The sequence below is a fragment of the Xenopus tropicalis genome, chromosome 9, assembly GCF_000004195.4.
Source record: "Xenopus tropicalis strain Nigerian chromosome 9, UCB_Xtro_10.0, whole genome shotgun sequence".
Classification (NCBI taxonomy): Eukaryota; Metazoa; Chordata; class Amphibia; order Anura; family Pipidae; genus Xenopus; species Xenopus tropicalis.
This window is the reverse complement of record NC_030685.2, coordinates 47,452,354-47,472,318: the sequence shown is the minus strand read 5'-3', so window position 1 is coordinate 47,472,318 and position 19,965 is coordinate 47,452,354. Positions and strand designations below refer to the sequence as shown.

Sequence of the window (19,965 nt, the reverse complement as noted above, 5' to 3'; positions counted from 1 at the left end):
TGTCTCTTTACCTGTGCACATTTTTGTAGTATGTATTATTTATAGCATTATGTGTTATTGACTGTACTGTGTTGATTAAATTGACTTCTGTTAACCCTTCTGCATACTATATAAAAGATAATTACTTCTTAATACTAATCACTGTGCCTGTGATTTACTTGCCATGTTGCTAAGAAATGGGACCACTGTAACTATATTTTTCTTACTAAGGCAAAATAAAGACCTAGGGTAAAGAAGTAAAGTAGCTGCTAATTTTTTTTTTTACCGCTACTAAACGCCAGACAATACCCTGCCATAAACAATACTGAGAATTGCCTCTGCTAAAACACACGTAGAGGCAATTTTGAGTAAATGATCAGCATTGTCTATTTTAGTAGCCTGACAAGTAGCTGCTACTAGTAGCTTTGTGTGTCTTGACCCTTACACTACTGCCAAATACACTAGTTAGCAACTTTTCAGCAGGTACTGCATAAACCCAGATACAAATCGCAAGAAAATCCACGAATACAACAGTATAACAGGCCAAGAACCATCATAAAGCAATAGGTTTGGAGCACCTCACGCTCTTACTTAAACCCGAGGCAGGGTTTGTAGGAAACACCAGTTGATCACACTGCTCGGGGCGATTAAATTACTGCTCTAATTCTATTCCATTACAGGCCACTTTCATACTAAAGAAACACTTTCGTATTGATATGCGGGATCAACTAGCAACTACATGATTATAATAATCCAAGCTTTTTATCTGCAGCACGATTTAGAACATACTCTTCGCAATCCTTACCAGACAGATGTTTGCCCCCCGAAATTTCACGCAGCTACAGTCGAACAACCGTTCTATAACGTCAGACACAATCCCAAATAATAGGAGCAGGGCGGAAAAGGCTAAGCCAAACTGATTGACTGCTGGCTGCTCCAGTGTGCCGCTGCGGGGGTGTGGTCTAGTGACGTACGGAGGCGTGCCTTCCGTTCTATGCCATATTGCATATCTATAAGAGAGAATTAAGTATGAAAACTGCAAGGAGGTTGCGGGCCTATACTAGGGCAGGTACATTGGAGCTTTCATTTACAGCGTAATCCAGTTTGTTGTCGTTTCATTGGTTAAGGAGCGTTTTACTGTACTGTGATAATCTGTTAAAGTTTGTCTTGGCTTTTGTGTATATTGGCTTTAACTGGTTGCTGTTTGCAGCTGTATTTGATTACTGGGGTATCTTGTTAGACACCATCATTTAAATAGAAAATGTACTCCTTTTTGACTTATTTTACAATTTGTATAGAAGGACTAATTTAGGAATAGGTGGGTGCAAAGTCTGATGTCAGCGTAGGGGCTTATTCTCCAAACTTTGTAAGCACACATTGTTTTACATTATTGATTGTAAAAAAATATATACTTCCATTCATTTTAAATTATAAGTTATTTTTTTAAAGACTGACATTGGTCCTTTGAAATAATATTTAACTGCACTATTTCCTTTATTTATTTCTACTTTAACCCTTTAAATTCCACAGAATAGTTTTATGTGCCACAGTTGCTGCACTTCTGTGTGTAGAGAGCTGTGCAGGGAGCAGAGAGACATAGGGGCATGATTTGAGCTGCTATTGCAGAGTTCTGCTTGTCACTCACTGACCCAAGGCTAATGTCAGACGGCCTATCTGCATCTAGCGCATATCTGCTACCTGTGCCTGCACCTATGCTTCCAGCGCAGGCACAAGTAGGAGGATTTTACAGTAGCAGTGCATATTCTCAGCAAGCCGAAAACATATATAATATGCTCTGTCTGACATTAGCCTTACAGGTTATAATGATTACTAAGTTCCTGCAGATTTCCCTGGGCCCTTTTAGAGGTGGAAGGAGTAATGGTATGTGCTGGAGATTATTATTATACTTTGGGGTTTTTGGAGAAACAGAATCTGAAAGGTATGGTATAAACTGTATAAACAACCTTCAGTTATTTAACTTTTGATCATATTACATGAAAAATCAGATATGTGTAAAGTAAAGTACCAAAATTATAAAGTACCAAATTTCTGACCAATTTGGGTTACAGTTGGCTTATGGTTAGGGTTGTCACCTTTGGGAAAAAAAGTAAAAATATCAACAAATAAACTTATGTGGAAAACGTTCCAAGCCAATCCCTGTCAACATGTTTTGGCTCTCAACCAAATTCTTCTGATTCAAAACAAATGGAGAAAGAAACTTCAGCACTGTTGGCTAAGGGAAAGATACATCTTGTTTAAATACAACTCCCAAACTGGTAAAACGTGTGCAAGTGTAGATAGGTACTCACAAACCCTTTTTGAAATGCAGGCTCATCACATTAGACTCCTCATTTGTATTCCAAATCAGTGTGCTGTACCTCATTAAAATAAGCAGGAAAAGTGTCAATAGTGTAAAAATCTTTAGTTTAATAAAATATAAAACCATATATATTGCACTTGCAGGAATAAAAGCGGCAGCATTATGGATTCTAGTAAGTGGTGTATTCAGCGTCCTGATTTCTGTCTCTTACCAGTCCCAAGCTGCTAGAGAGTGCCTTCCACCTATTGTCAAAAAGCAAATACTACACTATATATAGTTTTGTTGTTTCTTTCCCTTAAAGACCTGGACCTGTCACCCAGACATAAAAAGCTGTATAATAAAGGCCAATTTCAAATTAAATATGTACCCATTATAAAAGCATTTAAAAATCCCTACTGTCAATCATATATTGCCTGCCCCGCCTCTATTCCTTAGGCAGTTACTTTCACTTTCAATTCAGAACTTCTTAGATGTTGCTGCTCTCCTCACATTCCCCCTCCCTCCTCACAACCTAGTTTTGTAACCAATGCATATACATGGCCATCAGGTCCCCCCATACTGGCACAGAAATAAGATTTTGGCAGGATGCTGAGTTTGCCTTAATGACAGTGTCCACAAAATGGCACTTGCCTGCTAGCTGCAACTGTGAAATCCAAGGCTGAATAAAATAAGATTAAACTTATTACTTAATTTATATTAGTCAATTTATATTGACAAACAAAGTGAAAACAATCTGGAATTATTTCTTAGGGTGACAGGTCCCCTTTAAGCAACAGTGCTGAACAAACTTTGTTTTAAATAAAAGATATTGTCTGGAATTTGTAGTGGGTGGTCGTGAAATAAGGGGCCATAGGGATGACATAAGGGTGTGGAGAGATGACATATGGTGGCAGAGTGGTGATGTAATGGTAGTAATATTATGGATCCTGCATAGAGTAGAGGAAATGTTAGACTGTACTAGAATTGCTCAGGAATATGCTAGCAGGCTGGCACACATCCAGTTGAAACCAGGAGCCTTGTAGTTAGGGATGCACAGAATCCATGCTCCTGGCTGAACTGAACCGGGTCCTTAAAGGAGAAGAAAAGGCTAAGGCACTTGGGGGTGCCAAAATGTTAAGCACCCCCAGTGACTTTAATGGCTTACCTTGTGCCCCGGGCTGGTTCCCCTGTTAGGAGAAAACAACACCAGCCCAGGGTACCTGCGAGCCAGTGTCTCCTCTTCCTTCTTCGCGTGCTTGCGCAGTAGAGTGAAAAGATGAACTTTAACAAAAAAGTTGGCTTTTCACTCTACTGCGCATGTGCCGGCCCAGGGATTTTGACAACAGAAGAAAGAAGGAAGCGCTACGGGCACCAGCCCAGGGTAAAAGGTAAGTGATTAAAATCACTTGGGGGTGCCTAACATTTTGGCACCCTGATGTGACTTAGCCTTTCCTTCTCCTTTAAAATCACGTAATGTTTTTTCACATAAGTTGAAATGTTTTTACCACACACTTCCTTTTCCTAATTTACATATGCAAATTAGGATTATTATTTGGTTCAGTTTTTGGTTGAATCTTTTACGAATGATTCAGGGTTTGGCTGAATCCCAAAATAATGGATTCAGTGCATCCCTACTTGTAGTTTAAAAAAACTGGTTTATTTCACTTTATGAATATAAAAGAAAACAAGTGTGGACTGGCAGACTACTCAAGGCTCTGTTTGGCAGTACACATGGTCTTTATGTCTCCAAGTTAGAAATTCAAAAATAAACACCTGCTTTGAGGCCACTGGGAGCAACATGTTGCTTATGAGCCACTGGTTGTGGATCACTGCTATATGCACTTTTCTCTGTATATAAAATTTAACATTATGATATAGATTTGTATTGGCCTTAAAATACTGTAAGTTTGTTATTGTTAGTTAGCCTATGATTTAAGGGCACCCATCACGCTGAAATTGCTTTCCTCACCAGAGGTGTGGGCTAATAGACCCTGAACTCCGGTTGGGGGAAACAGTAGTTTAAATGCCACCGGCGTTAGGTACATTAGTTAGTGCATACAGTGGCTTGCAAAAGTATTCATGTATATATATATATGGGTATAGATGTGTTAATAAAAAAAATGAGTTTAAGTTTCATGTTTAATTTGAAAAGGGCTTTTAATATACAGCTTTTTATGTCTGGGTGACAGGTCCACTTTATGCTAACATGGATTTCCACTGATCTGATTGCTTTGGTTTTAATTGTCCTAGAATTGCTACCTCAAAACACTATAAGATAAAGGTTCAAATTTGATAACATAGATATAAAAATAAGGCCGTCAAGGCTGTCCCATATAGGAACATATCCAACAGAGACAAACATTACAAAAAGACTTAACCCCTAGTTTACAGGCAATTAATTGATCACAATAAATAGAAGAAAATGTAAGGATAAAATAAAACCAATATTTATTTTAGTTCTGCCAGCATTATTAAATTAACCCATACTAAGGGGCACATTTACTAATCCACGAACGTCCGAAAAGCGTCCGAATGCGTTTTTTTGTAATGATCGGTATTTTGCGATTTTTTCGTAAATTGTTGGGACTTTTTCGTAGCCATTACGACTTGCTCGTAAATTGTCGTGACTTTTTCGTAGCCATTACGACTTGCTCGTTAATTGTCTCGACTTTTTCGTAGCCGTCGCGCCGAGTACGAAAGTTTCGGATTCATTCAAGCTTCAGTATTGTGACTTTCCTTGGGCCAGGTTGGAGCTGCAGAGTGCCATTGAGTACTATGGGAGGCTTCCAAAATCATGCAAAATCCAAAAGGTTTGCCCGCCGTTTACGAGCGCTACGAATGGCTACGAAAAAGTCGCGACAATTTACGAGCAAGTCGTAATGGCTACGAAAAAGTTGCGACAATTTACGAGCAAGTCGTAATGGCTACGAAAAGTCGCGAAATGTTCGTTTCCAATCCGATTTTTTCCCATTCGGATTCGTGGATTAGTAAATCAGCCCCTAACTCAATCCAATAGTTTTCTGGGCTAAAATCACGATATGGTAAAAATGCGTAGTAACCACAATAATTTCTGATGTTCTAAAATGTCACGAAAATTATTTTATCGCTGGTACGAAAATATTGCAATTGCGTTCAGAAAGTCACAAAATTTTTGTGCCAAAAAGTTTGTTAAGCCACAAAAACCTTTCTGGCTTTGATGCCTTCCATTTCTTGCTTTGTAAGCCTTCAATAGGACTCAATTAGACTCGACAGATCAAACCTGGTGAAAAGATAGTCCCGAGGAAAGTTTAACCAAAGCTTTAAAGAATTCCAAAATGTTAGTCTTTGCGCAAAATACGATTTTTTTTTGTGTGTGGTTTTTTTTTTTATGAAAGCCATCAAAAAGTAATGGAATTTTAACTAAATTTTTGCATACATTCCGAAATGTTCTATAAGTAAAAAAAAAAAAAAAGTTAGAAAAACTAAGAAATTATCTCACAATTGTTTAGTAAATGGGCCCCTTAGTCTTCAGATAGACAGCACCATCAATAATAAAGTTATAAAGCCTTTATTGTAGACAGGGCTTTTACATCTTGGATATTAGCAACATTTTGGACCCTCCTAAGCCTTTACTCAAGGGAGGGAGGTTCCATTACCAGCAGCCCACCAACCTCTAGACCACCAGCAGATGAGCGAGTGACAGCTTTGGAGGCGTAAGTTAGCATTTTTGGAGTTCATCCCCTTGACTGCATCCACATAGATTGTCAGCACTTTTGTACCTGAATTTGCCACCCTGGTGATTTGTTTTCAATTCATTTTGGTATGGCTTCAACAGTTGTTTTTTTTTAATTAGAACATTAAAGGTAAAGTTTTAATAATTTTTTTTGTTTCGCTCACTTTATTTAAGCACACACACAGCAGGTAGGCTCTGAAGGTTGGTTTTGACACACTGTAAACAGGCAGAAAATATATATATTTAACTGTTATTACTTTTATTAGTTAGATTAATCGTGTTCTTATTTTGCAGTGTGATCTATTTCATTACTAAGAAGACTCAAAATGCATTGCTTGCCATCAGCTACAATCCGCTTGCTTTCCAGCTCCCAAGTGATTACCTCAGTGGTTAGTGTGGTAAAGGAACTAGTAGAAAATGCTTTAGATGCTAACGCGACCAGCATTGAAATTAAGTTGGTAAGTTGTCTTTGTTTAATATTGGACCTTGGGAAATATAATTTACTGTTGCTAGTGAGGTGTGCGTTATTGAGCATTCTCTAATGTAACAATAATCAGAAACTACCTACTGTACCCCAAAAATAATATGCATATTTGGAGTTGTATTCATTTTTTCATTTATTGGCTGTATGTTAATAGCATGTTATTGGCACTCTAACTACTTAAGAACTTGTTTAGCTCTCCGGAATATTAAAATTTATTTTGGTCTCATGTTAGCTATTTTTCTCTAATCGCTAGTAACTTAGTGAATTAGGATGGAAACGAGATTTATATTTATAATAACTTAGTGACTTATAGGAACAGTAACACAAAAATATTTAAATACCTTATAAGTCACAAAACATCTCTAACATTAGGTCTAGCCTTTCTCCGCTTGCCTTTTTTAAATGCTTCATGTAGAATTTTAGTGACGAACTGCTCCAAAGCATGAGGAAAAGGCGACAGGTGCTTGAATTCCTGTGTGCACTGACCCAGAAGTTACATAGTAACATAGTAAGTTGGGTTGAAAAAAGACATACGTCCATCGTGTTCAACCATAATGCCTATATATGTTGTCTTCGTGTTGGAGGACCTTCGGCACTTAAGCTTTTTATTAGCTTATGTAGTTTAAATTTATGATCGCAACATTAGTTTGGGGAACTGTCTGAAGAAATAGAAACAAGCTTTTTATTAGCGTATGCAGTTTAAATTTATGTTTCTATTTCTTCAGACAGTTTGGGGGGGTAATGTTGCGATCATAAATTTAAACTACATAAGCTAATAAAAAGCTTAAGTGCCGAAGGTCCTTAAGGACCTAATGTTAGAGATGTTTTGTGACTTATAAGGTATTTAAATATTTTTGTGTTACTGTTGCTTTAAGTAAAAAAAAAAAAAAGATAGGATAATGAAAATAAACCCTCCTGAAACTCGTAAGTCTTAAAGGTTATCATCAGGCTAGACAACACAAGGATATGGAAATATTTTATCTAAAACCTCTTTCCAGTTATTTTTTTAAATGTCCTCTCTTTAACTTTCCTATTTGCTGTTTGTTGTAATTTTCCAGATTCCTTTATGAATTTTTTTTGTCTATATTAGGGTAAAACTTATTGTTATTGTTTTTGGATAAGAGGTCTTTCCATAATTTTGATCTGCATACCTTAAAGGAGAAGGAAAGGCTAAGTCACTTGGGGGTGCTAAAATGTTAGGCACCCCCAAGTGACTTTAATCGCTTACCTCGTACCCCAGGCTGGTGCCCCTGTTAGGAGAAAACAGCACCAGCCCGGGGTACCTGTAGCGCAGCACTTCCTCCTTCCGGCTTTGCTTCGACTAACACAATAGGCGCATGCGCAGTAGAGTGAAAAGCTCAGTTAAAGTTCTCAGTTAAAGTTCGGCTTTTCACTCTACTGCACATGCGCGCGCTAGCGATACAGGAAGGAGGAATCGCTGCTGGTACCCCGGGCTGGTGCTGTTCTCTGTGAACAGGGGCACCAGCCCGGGGAAAAAGGTAAGCGATTCAAGTCACTTGGGGGTGCCTAACATTTTGGCACCCCCAAGTGGCTTTGCCTTTCCTTCTCCTTTAAGTCTACTAAAAAATTAATTTAAACATGACTTAAACCTAGTAGGATTGTTTTCCCTCCAATAAGAATAAATGATGTCTTAGTTACTATCAAGTACAAAGGACTGACTTATTACAGAGAAAAGGGAAATCATTTTTTAAAAATTCAATACTTTCTGGATAATCAACTCCATACCTGTACTAATTATTAAGTTATGTAATGATTTATAGATAATTAATACCTAATCCAATCCAAATATTTCTAAAAATATTAGAAAGATAAAGGAGCAATTACAGAGAGAGAAAAGATTTAAATAGACTGTGAGCAAAGCTCTCTTATGTAACAGTTTAAATGCTTACAGCTTATAGCGGCAGTATTTAATTCCTCACTGTATAGTAACTGTTTTTAGTATTGATACTCCACTTTCTTGGACTATGGGGTGGGGGTGGGGAGTTAATTGGCACATACTGATTAAAACAGATTCAGAAGACCACTAGGTCTGCACCAAAAAAGTCATATTTTTCCTTTTGCTTGTCTTTTCAGGAGAATTTTGGATTTGACAAAATTGAAGTGCGGGATAATGGAAAAGGTATCAAAAGTGATGACACCCCTGTTATGGGCGTCAAACATTATACTTCTAAAATTAACAGCCATGATGACTTGGAAACATTAGAAACATATGGCTTTCGTGGGGAAGCCCTCGCTTCAATCTGCTCTGTGGCAGAGGTGAGTTCTGTGATTTTTACAGGATAAGTTCTGGGTACTTTTACAGGATAAGTTTGCCTGATGGCTATAGATGTGGCCAACCTGTATGACCTATTTACTTTTAATGTTTGCTTAACCTGCACAATTCTTTAGTTTATTCAGATGAAGGCTAAAACAATCCCCATCTTAAGCCTTTCTGATGTGCCTCTGAGGGGGAAAATACATTCCTTCCTGCCTTCAAGAGAGCAAATTATGGAAACTCAAACAAGTCCCTGTTAGCTAGGAATAGCTGCAGATGTTAATAAAGCCACAGTATAGGCAGCTTATAACGTAGTTATTTGGGGCTATCTAATTAAAGATGTACATCAACTAAGTCTCAAGCTAGCTTCCTATCATTACACCCCACTCCGTTACACACATGGGAACTTGGTTTACGATCCCAAAAGTATAACCCAAACTTTTTAAGCAGGCAATACCGCAGATCAAAACAAGAACACAACATTTTCCATAACTGCCTTTTTAGATCAGCTAGATTTACCTGAGCTATCACCAACTGAGAAAAAATTCACTTAACTGGATAGCTGGATTCTCGGCTATCTTTTATAAGAAACTGGCCAACAAACGAACTAAACATCTAGTAGCCTTATTTAATGGAATCCTTGATGGAGAGGAAATACTCCCAGTGGAGATGCTACAAGTAAACATAGTTGTAATAACCAAACCATCTAACAAATGTAAGCAACTATAGATCATTATCATTAACACAGATGTCAAACTTCTCACAAAATTCATAGCCAACAGACTTAATATGGTTATTCACAGAATCATTCATGGTGGGAGTCACCCTGTCCCTAGACACAGAAAAGGCATTCAACAGGTTTGACTGGTGGTACCTCAACTGCTTTCTCTGAAATTTAGCTTCCCACCTAAATTTCTAACAGTGGTTACCAACCTATATTTGTCCCCAACGGCTAAAGTCTGCAATATGGGCATTTTTTTCAACTTTCAGTGGCAATCACCAAGGCTGCCTTGGCATTGTTCGCCAACACCACCATAATTACACTCTCACAACCCCAGAAGTCTCTCCAAAACATTTTTTAGTGCGTCACACATTTTTTGTACTGTATTGGGCTTCTTCATAAACCACTATAAATACTTATCCACTCCACGCAAGCTACCTAAAGCTTCTCTTAAACTTCTTCAACTTAATTTCAATTTTTGAAGATAGGCATGAAAAATCTAGGAATTAGATTAGCAGTCACCCCAGAACAACTTTACAAACTCAACTTCCCACTGATGTACAACCACCTCAAATCCCTAATGTACACATGGTTGCCATACCCAATATCCCTACTTGTGAAGGAATACAGGATTATGGGAGATAGCTCTTAGTACAAGTTGATCCAGGGACTGGTCCGATTGCCATTTTGGAGTCAGGAAGGAATTTTTTCCCCTCTGCGGCAAATTAGAGAGGCTTCAGATGGGGTTTTTTGCCTTGCTCTGGATCAACTAGAAGTTAGGCAGGTTATATATAGGCATTATGGTTGAACATGATGGACGTACGTCTTTTTTCAAACTAACTTACTATGTTACTATGTAGAGAGGGTCAATGCAGTGAAAATGATAATCCTACCAAAAATACTATATTTATTCAGAGACTTGCTGATTTAAATCCCCAACAAAGAGCTTAAAACCCTCCAGTTTCAAAGCACTTCTTTCATCTGGCAAAACAAAGAGCCAGATTACCCAAGAACATTTTAGCAAGGTCTAAACTCAGAGGGGCCTGCCCAATGTCTAAGGCTTCTACCTAGCTGCCAGATTAGCACAAATGGTGCAGTGGCGTTCCATGGAATTGACCCACAGGTGGGTTGACATAGAAGACTCCCTATCACAAAGGCCCACACGCATTATTTACCCATTACCTTATATTCACCACACACTACAGATAAGGGATTACTGCCAACACAAATTTCAATTAAGAGGTACACCAAGGGGCTGATTTACTAAAACACGAATTCCGACCGAATTGGAAAAATTCCGATTGGAAAACGAACATTTTGCGACTTTTTCGTATTTTTTGCGATTTTTTCGGCGCCTTTACGACTTTTCGGAAATTATCGCGACTTTTTCGTTACCAATGCGATTTGTGCGAAAAACGCGAGTTTTTCGTAGCCATTCCGAAAGTTGTGATTTTTTCATAGCGTTAAAACTTGCGTGAAAAGTTGCGCTTTTTTCGTAGCGTTAAAACTTAAAAGGCGCAACGTTTTGCGCAAGTTTTAACACTACGAAAAAATCGCAACTTTTTGCGCAAGTTTTAACGCTACGAAAAAATCGAAACTTTCGGAATGGCTACGAAAAACTTGCGTTTTTCCGCAAAAATTGTATTGGTAACGAAAAAGTCGCGATAATTTTCCGAAAAATCGCAAAATACCGATCATTACGAAAAAAACGCAATCGGGCGCATTCGGCCCGTTTGTGAGTAAGTAAATGGGCCCCCAAGTGTTATTACCCCCCCCCCCCCCACACACACACAACAACCCCAACAACCTGGTAACTTTGGCAAACAGGAGTATTTGGTCAAAATACACCTGGGTAAATTAGCCCCTTGGGACATGATCAAAGAAAAATGTGACCTATCTGAACAAGATAAATTACAGTATTGGTAAAAAAAACTCACTTTATTAAATATGTATTCCTTTTGATCACCGAAATGTACTCTTTACTGTAGTATGAACAAACTCCTGACAGGACACGATATTGGCAAAAAAAAGGGATATATGTATACAGGAGAACCTCACGGATGAACAATGGTCTGAACTGTTTGGGGCATGGCACATACCCCATTGAATGTATTTATTAAGGAGAAACCCTATACATTTTTTTACACTTAGGGGCACATTTACTAATCCACGAACGTCCGAAAAGCGTCCGAATGCGTTTTTTTCGTAATGATCGGTATTTTGCGACTTTTTCGAGCGCTCAATACGAAAAAGTCGCGACAATTCCCGAAAGTCGTAATGGCTATGCAAAAGTCGCGACAATTCACAAAAGTCATAATGGCTATGAAAAAGTTGCGACAATTCACAAAATTTGTATTGGCTATGAAAAAGTCACGACAATTCGCGCAAGTCGTAACGGTTACGAAAAAGTCGCAACAATTTACGAAAAAGTCGCAACAATTTACGGAAAAAGTCGTAACGGCGACGAAAAAATCGCAAAAATACGATTCGGATTCGTGGATTAGTAAATCAGCCCCATTGTATCCCTGGTGCAAATACAGAATAGGAATCCAAACTATTGGGAATCCAGCTTTCGGGCTGCGTTGCAGTAGCCCACAACTGGCACAATTGGTCTGCCTGCCCAGGGGGACAGCAAGTTTGGAACTACAAATTTACTTAAAGCTACAAACATGCATCAACCCTGACTCCTGGGCAGACGGCTCCTGAACATACCTAAATTATAATAAACTTGCCACATAAATCTGCTCTGCTACAAGATGTGCTTTGGCTTCCACCTGGAAAAGGCCTGGCCCCCACCTCCATTGTGGAGTGGAAAATCTGCTGGATTGCAGCTAGTATAAAAATCACTTACAGGCTGAAAGACAAACTGGACAAATAAACAGGCAAAGCACAGAAATGGGAATGCTTCTTAAAGGGGTTGTTCACCTTTGGGTTAACTTTTAGTATGATGTAGAGAGTAATATTGTGAGACAATTTGTAATTGATCTTTTTTTTTTTTAATTATTTGTGGGGTTTTTTTGTCATTTTTATTAAGCAGCTCTCCATTGGGTTTCAGCAGCTGCCTGGTTGCTAGGGTCCAAATTACCTTAGCAACCAGGGAGCGCTTTAAATGAGAGGCCAGTATATGAATAGAAGAGGACCTGAATAGAAAAACAAATGTGGAAAAGTAACTATAACAATAAAATTATAGCCTTATCAATCAATAGTTTTTGGCTGCTGGGGTCTGTGACCTCCATTTGCAAGCTGCAAAAAGAGAAAAAAGTCTAAAACCTATTAAAAAAATAAATAATGAAGACAAGTTGCCCTTTTCATCCTTTACCTTAATTCAGTGTCACAATTACGCCGCTTCAGACTCACGTGACTATAGGCGTGGCTGTCTAGAGGGTCACCAGCTCAGTCTCACACATCTTGCACACAGGTCAGACTAGTCCCACAGCACCCCAAAGACCAACCAACACTCACAAACTCATCCAAAACTTGCTGCCACCAGTCTCATACTTCTTACACTGGCGATGAGAGATGCCAAGCACTCTAGTAGTAAAAGGGTTATTGTAAGGAACTGACACACACTCTTCTTAACAGCAGTCAAAGAGTTAATCAGCATACAGCTTGCAGAGGGCTAAGGCCCACAACACAGTTACATACTCGGAGGTTGGGTACGCTTTAGAGCAAAACTTATTACATTTTATATTGAATATTATAAAAGGTATAAAAGTGCATATATACAAAAAGATTTTACAAAAAGGACATACGGTAAAATAAGTACAAACAGTTTGTAAAATAAAAGGAAAAATCATAGAAGTCCTATACTGTAACAGTCCTGGAGGCGAGGGGAAACCAATGGGATGAACTTCCAATTGAATTTGGTCCTCCAGTAAGTAAATCCAAAGTGTAGAAGAGCTTACTATTTATCCCAGTTTGCAGGGCATCAGCTAACAAGGGGTGTCGCCATTAGCAAGACACAGTGTGATTTTTATGACCTTTATGACCTTAGTGTATGGACTGGGCCAATAATATAATGCCCATAACTCCTTATGGGAAAAAGATGAAATTAAATTCAGCAGTTTTAAATAATCCCACCGGTCCCATACTGACTAAACATCACTACTGTGTGACGAACCGAGTACCCAAATCTAGTCATATTTGGACTCGTTTGACAGACAATATCCAATGACACCTATACCCAGTTTTTGGTACCACTGGTATAACTGGTATGGGTTTAGGGGGGTAAATGTGTGTGAGTTAATGTGTTGGTGTGACCTCCACATCACCTATGAATATTTGAAGGAAACCTCCTTTCTTCTAAGTGGAGTGGTTGCCCTTCAGTGTCAGTTGAAAGGACCTACTGGTAAATAAAGTATTAGAGAGGTTATTATATGATCCACTTATATATTTATACATAGTTATCATGTCACCACTTAAGTGCCTCTTCTCCAGTGTAAACTACCCCAACTTGGCCAGCCTGTCCCCATAACTGATACTTTGCATACCCATAACCAGCTTAGTTGCCCTTCTCTGGACCCTCTCTAATTAAAAAATGTCCCGTTTGAGCACTGGAGACCAAAACTGAACAGCATATTCTAGATGGGGCCTTACCAGCTCTCTGTAAAGGGGAAGAATAGCCCTCTCCTCCCAGCTCAAATCCTTGTTTGCCCTTGCAGCTGCTGCCTGGCATTGCTTGCTACAGCCAAGTTTATTATCTACAAAGACTCCAAGGTCCTTTTCCATTATGGATTTGCCTAGTGCAGTTCCATTAAGTGGCTTGCATATTTTTACATCCCAGTTGCACGACCTTACATTTATCCACATTAAAGCTCATCTGCCACTTAGCTGCCCATATTGCCAGTTTATCAAGATCCTGCTGCGAAGATTCCACAACAAGAATAGAAATGACTGGGCTGCAGAGTTTTGTGTCATCTCCAAACATTGATACATTACTTATAATACCCACCCCTACATTTCAACATAGGGTTGAAAAAAGACCAGAGTCCATCAAGTTCAACCCATCCAAGTAAACTCAGCACACACAACCCACACCTACCAATCTATATACTCACATAAATAAACTATATACACAACCACTAATACTAACTGTAGATATTAGTATCACAATAGCCTTGGATATTCTGATTGTTCAAGAACTCATCCAGGGCCCTCTTAAAGGCATTAACAGAATCTGCCATTACCACATCTCTAGGAAGGGCATTCCACAACCTCACTGCCCTCACCGTGAAAAACCACCTACGCTGCTTCAAATGGAAGCACCGTTCCTCTAATCTAAAGGGGTGACCTCTTGTGCGTTGATTGTTTTTATGGGAAAAAAGAACATCCCCCATCTGCCTATGTATCCCTATATCTGCCTATATATGCCTATATATCCCTATATCTGCCTCTAATGTACTTGTACAGAGTAATCATGTCCCCTCGCAAGCGCCTCTTTTCCAGAGAAAACAACCCCAACCTCGACAGTCTAACCTCATAGTTTAAATCTTCCATCCCCTTTACCAGTTTAGTTGCACGTCTCTGCACTCTCTCCAGCTCATTAATATTCTTCTTAAGGACTGGAGCCCAAAACTGCACTGCATACTCAAGGTGAGGCCTTACCAGGGACCTATAAAGGGGCAAAATTATGTTCTCATCCCTTGAGTCAATGCCTTTTTTTATACAAGACAGCACTTTATTTGCTTTAGTAGCCACAGAATGACATTGCCAGGAATTAGACAACTTGTTATCTACAAAAACCCCTAGATCCTCCTCCATTAAGGACCCCCCCAACACACTACCATTCAGTAGATAGTTCACGTTTATATTATTTCTACCAAAGTGCATAACTTTGCACTTATCAACATTGAACCTCATTTTCCAGTTTGCTGCCCAGTTTTCCAATTTTGTCAAATCGCTCTGCAAAGCGGCAGCATCCTGCATGGAACTTATAGTTTTGCACAATTTAGTGTCATCAGCAAAAATAGAAACAGTACTGTCTATGCCCACCTCCAGGTCATTAATAAACAAGTTAAAAAGCAAAGGACCAAGGACTGACCCCTGCAGTACTCCACTAACCACAATGGTCCAATTAGAAAATGTTCCATTTACCACCACTCTTTGTACTCTATCCTTCAGCCAATTCTCTATCCAATTACAAATATTATGTTCTAGGCCAATATTCCTCAATTTGATCATTAACCTTCTGTGAGGTACTGTATCAAATGCTTTAGCAAAGTCCAAGTAGATGACATCAACTGCCATTCCAGCATCGAGGTTCCTGCTCACCTCCTCATAAAAGGCGACTAAATTAGTCTGGCAAGATCTGTTACGTATAAAACCATGCTGGCACAAACTAATAGTATTGTGAACTGCAATGTATTCAAGTACCCTATCCCTTATTACCCCTTCCAAAAGTTTTCCTACTACTGATGTTAGACTAACAGTTGTTAGAGGTGTGGCACAGGTTATTGCTTTTAGCAGCACACTGAGGTCATGTTTAACTAAATTAGGGTAAGCTTCTCTAAATAAATGTGTTTTTAGAGATCTTTTGAAGGCAGAGAGATTGAAAGAAAGTCTGACAGATTGTGGGAGCGAATTCCAGAGCAGGGGGGCAGCCCTTGCAAAGTCTTTAATGCGAGTGTGTGAGGAGGAAATGAGAGAGGAGTTGAGGAGCAGGTCAGTAGAGGAGTGTAACAAGGGGGTTGGATGGTATCTAGAGATAAGTTCAGAGATGTTGGGTGGGGCATAGTTATGGCATGGCAGAGGAAGAGTGGTTGGAGAGGTGTATGAGCCTGGCAGCAGTATTCATTATGGACTGGAGAGGGGACAGTCTTTGGAGGGGAAGGTGTTGAACCATTGTAAGAGACACTGAAGGATCGATCTGAGAGATAAGATGAAAACCAGGATAAAGCAGTGTCACGAAGGCCTAGAGAGCAGAGCGACTTGAGAAAAGGGTGATCCACAGTGTCAAAAGCGGCTGAGAGATCAAGAATTATTAGTAGCGTATGAGTAGTGTTTTTTGGCTTTAGCTGATAGGAGGTCATTTGTTAGTTGGGTTATTGCAGTTTCGGTGGAATGTTGTCTAAAACCGGATTGTAGGGGATCCAGGAGGTTTTTGTCACAGAGGAATAGCGTCCGTCGATTGTAAACTAGGCGCTCTAGTAGTTTAGAGATGAATGGGAGCAGAGAGATAGGTCGGAGATTACTAAGATTGGGGTGATCAAGATTTGTTCAGAATAGGGGTTACAAGTGCATGTTTCAGTTGGGATGGAAAGATTCCAGTAGAGAGCGAGAGATTGAATAGATGAGTTAAGGCTTTGATAAGACAGGGGTTGGCATTGCGTAGAAGTTTGGTAGGAATGGGATCAAGTGGGCAGGTAGTAAGGTGAGAGGAAGACGAAAGTTTTGAGACTTCCTCTTCAGCCACTGAGGAGAAGGAGCCAAGAAGAGACTGGGTAGCATGTAGGGAGGGAGGTGAATGGTTATGTGGATTAAGTTGTGCAATGTCACTTCAGATGGTGTCAATTTTATTTATAGTGCTCTGCAATAACTTGAGCACAGTGACTGAAGCACACGCAGGGGGTGGAGAAGGGGACAGCAGAGAGTTAAAGGTAGAGAATAGTTGTGCATGTTTTTTTTAGAGAGGGAGTTAACAAGTGCAGTGAAGTAGGTTTGTTTAGCTTGGTGGAGGGTGGTATTATAGGAGAGCAGAGCAAATTTGTAGATGCCAAAATTCTGACCTTGATTTGCGCCAGCAGCACGTGACTTTCTTTGGAGGGATTTGGTATGAGTAGTGTGCCAGGGTTTGAGTGGTTTGGGCCTCTGTCTTGGCAGGAGCAAGGTCATTAAGGGCAGTTGCGAGTGTGTTGTAGTAGACCGAGTTAGCCTGATTAGGACAAAAGACAGTTAGGATGTTAGAGTGAAGAGAGTCAAAGGAAGAAGAGAGATGTGACATGTTTCAGGATTGCAGGTCTCTGTATATGCATGTTTGGGGCACTGCAGAGGGTGTAGAGAGAGGGAAAGGGGAGTTAGTGAAGTTAGATAGTGAGATAGAACAACATTTTTTAAATATAGGATCCAGGGAGTTTCCATTGGAGTGAGAGGGGGAAGCAGAGCACAGAGATAACCCAAAGGAGGATGTGAGTGAAAGGAGTTTAGAGACAGCAGGGGCATTAGCATTGTTAACAGGTATTTTGAAGTCACCTAGTACAATGGATGGGGAATAGGAAAGGAAATAAAGTCAGGCAGAAAAGTTGTCAAAGAATTGTGAGGTTGGTCCAGGAGGTCGGTGCGAAGTGAACCAGGGGAGAAGAGCCTAACAGGGTGAACCTCAAATGAGGAAAATGAAAGAGAAGGGAGGAGGTGGAATGACTTTAAATGAAGCTTGTGTCCCCTCTGACTTATATTTTTTAAAAGCTTTCCTTTTTTCCCTATTAACTAATTTTTATCTTTTAATTAAGTGTCGAAGCAAATGTCCATTAATTGGCTGATGGGGCCTAGCATGTTTGTGTGCACTGTGAATCCTATGATCCCAGGAGGCAGCCCTTAATTCTTAAAATGGTAATTTTCTATTTAGTAGTAGCAAATACTACTAAAAAAAAAAAAGTCTATTTTTATGAAAATAGTTTATTTAGATGAAGCAGGGTTTAATATATGAGCTTGTTTATCCAATATGTTTTTATAGAGACCTAGGGGCCAATTCACTGAAGTCCGAAATAAGGAGTGATATTTATAGCATGCTTTAAAAATATTATCACTGCTTATTTTTTGAGACTTAACGATCGATTCACTAAAAGGACACTTGTCATAATTAAGAAGCAATGTTCTTGGCGTTATTTATTGGCCGATGACCGATTTCAATCGTTATTTTACGTTGTGCGCGATATATTTTGCCATGTGCGATATTAGCACACAATATTACGCACATAACCATTACTTTCTGAAAACTACTGGTTTGAAAATTACCATTTCCCTAAAAACTGGAGGATGCATCAATCTAGGACGATCCCATACTAAAAAATCTGACTGCAAACTCTATGTTGTGTTGCCAAACGCTCACGAACCGCAATGTTCTTTAACCTGGGGTACCGCCTACCCCAAGTAGGTGTTAATATTCACACAGATTAAAGTGATATTTTGCATGGTTAATGCTTCATATGTTTGTGAATCATGCGTACTATTTCTATTCGCTAATTAACACAATGCAATAGAAATAACGCTTTGCGATATGCGTCATAACGCATACAAAATGACTTTGATGGATCAGTAGTTAATTATCGCGCACTATTTAACGCAAAAGAGTAGGCAATAAGCGTTATTGACCTTTAGTGAATCGGGCCCCCTACATTGTTTGGGGGTATAGTTGGCTTGCTCATTCTTTCCTCATACCCTTTATCAACTTAGGACTTTTCTATTTATATCTTAAAGGAAAACTAAACCCTAAAAATGAATATGGCTAGAAATGACATATTTTATATTATAAACTGACTGCACTGGCTTAAAGTTTCAGAATCATTATAGTAGTAATGATATAGGTCGTTACAGTTGTCACAGGAGCTCCCCATCTTGGATTCTGTTCCCCCCCCCCCCCCGCTGGAACTGTCTGGGACAGTGCACATGCTCAGTGTGGACTGAGCAGCTGTTGAGAAGCTGAGCTTAGGGGTCCTTGCAAATTATCAAGCAGAAAATATCGGTCATATAAATTGATGCTACAGGGCTAATTATTTAATTCTGATGCAAATTCCCTTGTTTTAGATCTGTCATGTAATGTGAATCTGAATAAATTAATAATCAGCTTTTTACTGTTACATTTATTCTCTATTTATGCAGTATATTTTGAGTCGGTCCCTAAGAAAAGAAGATGGGGAGCTACTGGGGCATCTTTGAAGGCACAGATCTTCCCTGCTAAAGGGCTGTGGTTGCCTTGGGCTGGTACAGAAACCCAAAACATAATGTACAACATTTCTGCCCTGCTTCTTTAGTTAGGCTTTAGTTCTCCTTTAACTAAAATCCTACTGGTAACCAATTCCCAATACCTAATCAAAGGTCATGTGAAGTCACATAGGGGTTCACAAAATCACATCCAAGGGACGGACTGTGCGGTTGTATACTTAGTTCACAATCCAAAAAGTATTCAGAAGCTAGAGTAAGTACGGGGTTGCTTATTATAGTTTGAGTGTTTGCCTCTGATCAAATGTGCTAGCATTCCTTTATCTGTAAAGAGAAATTCACAAAGTCTAGGGTGGAAATGTAATTTCTGTGACAAATGTTTCCTTTATTAAATAGGTTCATATTGCTACAAAGACTCTTGAAGATGATTTCAGCAAGTTGTATATCTTAGATAGCAGTGGTCATGTTGTTTCCCAAAAGCCTTCCCATCTTGGTCAGGGTAAGTAATATTAGAAATTTGACTTTGCTCATTTGAAGCTTATAAAATATATATTTAACTGAGAACAGGCATGCATTTTCTTTTCTGAACTGTAATTAACTGCTCAGTTCAGACAAAATATAT

The 19,965-nt window shown here is 39.2% G+C and overlaps 2 protein-coding genes across 6 annotated transcripts in view; one reads left to right on the top strand and one right to left on the bottom strand.

Moving 5' to 3' along the window:
* ormdl1 (ORMDL sphingolipid biosynthesis regulator 1) overlaps positions 1–871 on the bottom strand; it is a 37,259-nt gene extending 36,388 nt beyond the window's left edge. Inside the window, exon 1 of one of the 2 annotated variants that reach the window (XM_012969979.3) lies at positions 785–871. The gene's annotated coding sequence lies outside the window, so the exon portion shown is untranslated. 2 annotated transcript variants of the gene reach the window in all.
* Positions 872–922: 51 nt separating this feature from the next.
* pms1 (PMS1 homolog 1, mismatch repair system component) overlaps positions 923–19,965 on the top strand; it is an 89,647-nt gene continuing 70,604 nt past the window's right edge. The window contains exons 1-4 of one of the 4 annotated variants that reach the window (XM_012970377.3): positions 923–1,048; positions 6,285–6,448; positions 8,569–8,751; positions 19,740–19,842. In XM_012970377.3, the coding sequence (XP_012825831.2) occupies positions 6,317–6,448; positions 8,569–8,751; positions 19,740–19,842 (418 nt within the window). In that variant the 5' untranslated portion in view covers positions 923–1,048; positions 6,285–6,316. 4 annotated transcript variants of the gene reach the window in all.